General features: G+C 54.0%; 1 protein-coding gene across 1 annotated transcript in view; it reads right to left on the bottom strand.

Annotated features, from left to right (window-relative positions):
• LOC113204063 (uncharacterized) overlaps window positions 1-3,420 on the bottom strand; it is a 38,645-nt gene that overhangs the window by 2,240 nt on the left and 32,985 nt on the right. The window contains exon 3 of the mRNA XM_052274730.1: window positions 432-939. Coding sequence (XP_052130690.1) covers window positions 451-939 — 489 coding nt within the window. The 3' untranslated portion in view covers window positions 432-450. The remainder of the gene's footprint in view (window positions 1-431; window positions 940-3,420) is intronic.

Genomic DNA, 3,420 nt, shown 5'->3' with positions numbered 1-3,420 from the left:
CCCTTTAGGGGTGGTTGCCAGGATTTGCCGTAGGCGTTTCGTTTTCTAGGAGTGAACCTTAAGATACCCTGAAAATTTGAAGTCTCTAGCACATCTCCTTCTAGTGGAACAGACAGACACACAGACACACAGACACACAGACACACAGACACACAGACACACAGACACACAGACACACAGACACACAGACACGAGGTCGTTTGCATAAGCCCGCTGGATAGCTTTTTCAAAGCAGAAGGGCGGGCTAAAAAGGCTCAAGCACACGCTGAGAACAAATTTGTTCATACCGGTGTGTTAAAAAATGCGTAAGCAGAGCACGTACACAGAACTCAGTAAGCTATGAATAAAAATGTTCATAAGCTTTTAGTGGGCATGTTCAGGCGCAATGATAAGGGTAACGGCATTGAACTACTTATCCAGCTGATACGTACGTGCCTGCTGCCGCGAGGACTACCGCCGCAGGTAGTTGCTGGAGAGTTGGTAGTACGGGTCCGCCGCCGGCCGGTTCCTGACCAGCAGGATGGGCGACACGGGCGGGGCGTTGAAGTTCTGCTCGAAGCGCACGGGCGCGGGGTCGGCCGTGTTGCGGGCGGGCGGCGGCGGGTCCCGGAGCGGCGTGAAGAGTGGGGCCGGCCCTGGTGCCGTCGCCGGGATGGTGGGGTCCAGGGGGCTGGGGCGGAACAGCCGGCCGCCGCGCGGCGGGGGCGGCGGCGACGGCTGCGGCTGCGGGTACGGTGGCCGTGAGTACGGGGCCGAGTACGGCGACGGCGGGTACGGAGCCGAGTACGGCGACGGTGCGTAGGGTGACGGCGTGTAGGGCGACACGTAGGCGTCGTAGGGTGATGGGCCGTCCTGGGCGTCGGCCAGGCCGCCGTCCTTGGCGCTGGTGAAGAGCAGCGCGGGCGCCGCGACCGCGATGGGAGGCGCGGTGTAGCCGACCTGCAGGCACGAAGAAAACATTTAGCCAACGTTAAAACATGGAAGAGCAGCAGGTCTGCGTAGAGAAACTAGTCCTACATTTCCAATGTTTTTCATTCAATCAAAAATGCATGCGCTTGTTTTTGCTTGTTGCTTGAATAAAGAGCATTCAAAAAATTAAGAACATGTTTCTCGAAGCGTAGGCCTCCCAAGATCTCATGAAATATGTTGAAAGGAGAAGAAATAAGCCAAGAAGAGAATGGTTGAGATAGACAGCCCAAAAAAGCGCACAACCGCCAGCTCTCTGCTCCAAATTCTTTAAATTAATCAAAATAAAGTGTGAAAAGGTCTTGATACGGCTGGAGACCGTCCAGGGTAAGGTCGTCTCGGCCAGGCCCTCGTTGCCAGCCCGGGCCGATCGCGCGTGACGCGTGGCGCGTGCCCGGCGAGCACGGACGTCATGTACGGCTGTTCAAACAGTCGGTGTGCAATCCGTTTCGTTATTCTCGTGAGACAGGGCGGCTCGGAGGCGGAGTACTTAGCGGAGGGTCCTTATCCTTCCCATATGCATGCCCCCCACGGGCGGCGAGGCACGGCGCGGCGCGGCGCGCCAGTCGTAAAGAGGGGCATAAAACTTGTATAAACTCCCGACATTTTTGCCGTTGTTGTTGTTGTAGACAAGACACTGGAGAAGTAAAAGTCTGGTCTCCCTCTCCCATACAAACAATGTTGCTGCCGTTCGAGGTACGAGTTTGCACGGCCCTCGGCTGGCGTAGGGAAGGGGCGCCAACGACCGGCGCCGCGGCGGCAGGGCAGGGCAGGGCATAGAGCGGCGCTCTGCCCGCCCCGCTGCGTGCTGAATATGAATGTGTGATCGCGGCGGCTAATCTCACCTCCACATTGCGTTACGGGCGCAATCGCACGGCCGGCCGCTCAACAACGGCCTAACGCGGCTAATGGAGCCAAAAGCACTTCATAATGCCTTTTCGTTAGAAAATGGCTATATCCACTATTATTTTTCTCTTCTTGCTACCTCCGCAGGAAAAAACAAAGGTGCTAATCCGAGCTTACCTTTAAAAGACGCTAAATGTGACCTTTCACACCTTTAGCTGGCTAGCTTCATATGAGTTCCATACAAGTTTAGTGCCTTTGGAAAGGCACGAAACTTTAGTGCCCCAGGAAAGGCACGAAACTTTAGTGCCCCAGGAAAGGCACGAAACATTAGTTCCCCAGGAAAGGCACGAAACTGCGCCCTTGACTTTAGTGCCCGAAGAAAAGGTGTTATTTAGTGCCTTTGTTTTTCTAGTGTCTCTACCCTTTTGTGTCCTCCTTGTTCCGAGGGGAGAGGGGAGAATCAATTTATAACAACCAAGTGTCGAGCGTGACGACGCAAATCTGAAACGAAAATGTCGAGCCGCAATAGAGGGTTTGGGTTTGTTTAACTCTAGCGAGTATTACAACACTTATATTGCTATCGGCGACTCAGGATCGTAAAACGCGTCCAAGCGTACCTCTTGTCCCTCTCTGCCCCCCCCCCCCCTTTCCCTCTCCACGCCTCCCGCTCAGTGTCGCGCGACACACCGCCTTGTAACGTATCGTAAGGAAATGCAGGCGGTGCGCAACGCTCCGCCCCGCTCGGACGGGACTGCAGGGCAGCAGGACACTCTCCGCAGGATACTGCCGCAGGACGCTGCCGCAGGACGCTGCCGCAGGACACTGTCGCAGGACACTGCCGCAGGACCCACATTGCAGGGGAAGGAGAGTAGGGCTCACTCTATGTTGCATCGCATTTGTGGGCCGAAGAAAAGCCCCCCCCCCCCTTTTCTTCACCTTTCCCCCAGTACCTGCATCAAAAGTGGAAACCTACGCTTGCCAGCCCCGTCCTTGTCACGCCATGAAAAATTATACGGTGTTTCAGTACCCCGATTCCAGAGGCGATAACACGTAGGCAAACAAACTGATGCAATTCTTAAAGGATAATTCGTCATTGCACACAGTTGTCAAAACTTTGCAAGAGATCTTAAAATCCATGATACAAATCTTTGCATATACTGGTCCAAGTAAACTTTTATATTTAAATGTCACACCACGAATAATCTGCCTGTCTGTCTGTCTGTCTGTCTGTCTGTCTGTCTGTCTGTCTGTCTGTCTATCTGTCTGTCTGTCTGTCTGTCTGTCTGTCTGAATGTCTGTTCTACCTTACCGCCACACCACGCATAGTCCATCCCTTGACGCCTGACGACCGGAGGTTAGGCAACTCGCCCAAACAGTGCGTCTTACTGTTGCCTAACCAGCAGGCGCCCCTCCTCCTAGAAGTATATACTTCCCCAGACTTTCTCTTTCGAATCCATCCATCCATCCATCCATCCATCCATCCATCCATCCATCCATCCATCCATCCATCCATCCATCCATCTATCCATCTATCCATCCATCCATCCAACCAACCACCTATCCATCCATCCATCCATCCATCCATTCATCCATCCATCCATCCATCCA

The sequence above is a fragment of the Frankliniella occidentalis genome, unplaced genomic scaffold, assembly GCF_000697945.3.
Source record: "Frankliniella occidentalis isolate FOCC.00 unplaced genomic scaffold, Focc_3.1 Scaffold429, whole genome shotgun sequence".
Lineage (NCBI taxonomy): Eukaryota > Metazoa > Arthropoda > Insecta > Thysanoptera > Thripidae > Frankliniella > Frankliniella occidentalis.
The sequence above is the reverse complement of the archived record's forward strand: the minus strand, read 5'-3'. Positions and strand labels throughout refer to the sequence as shown.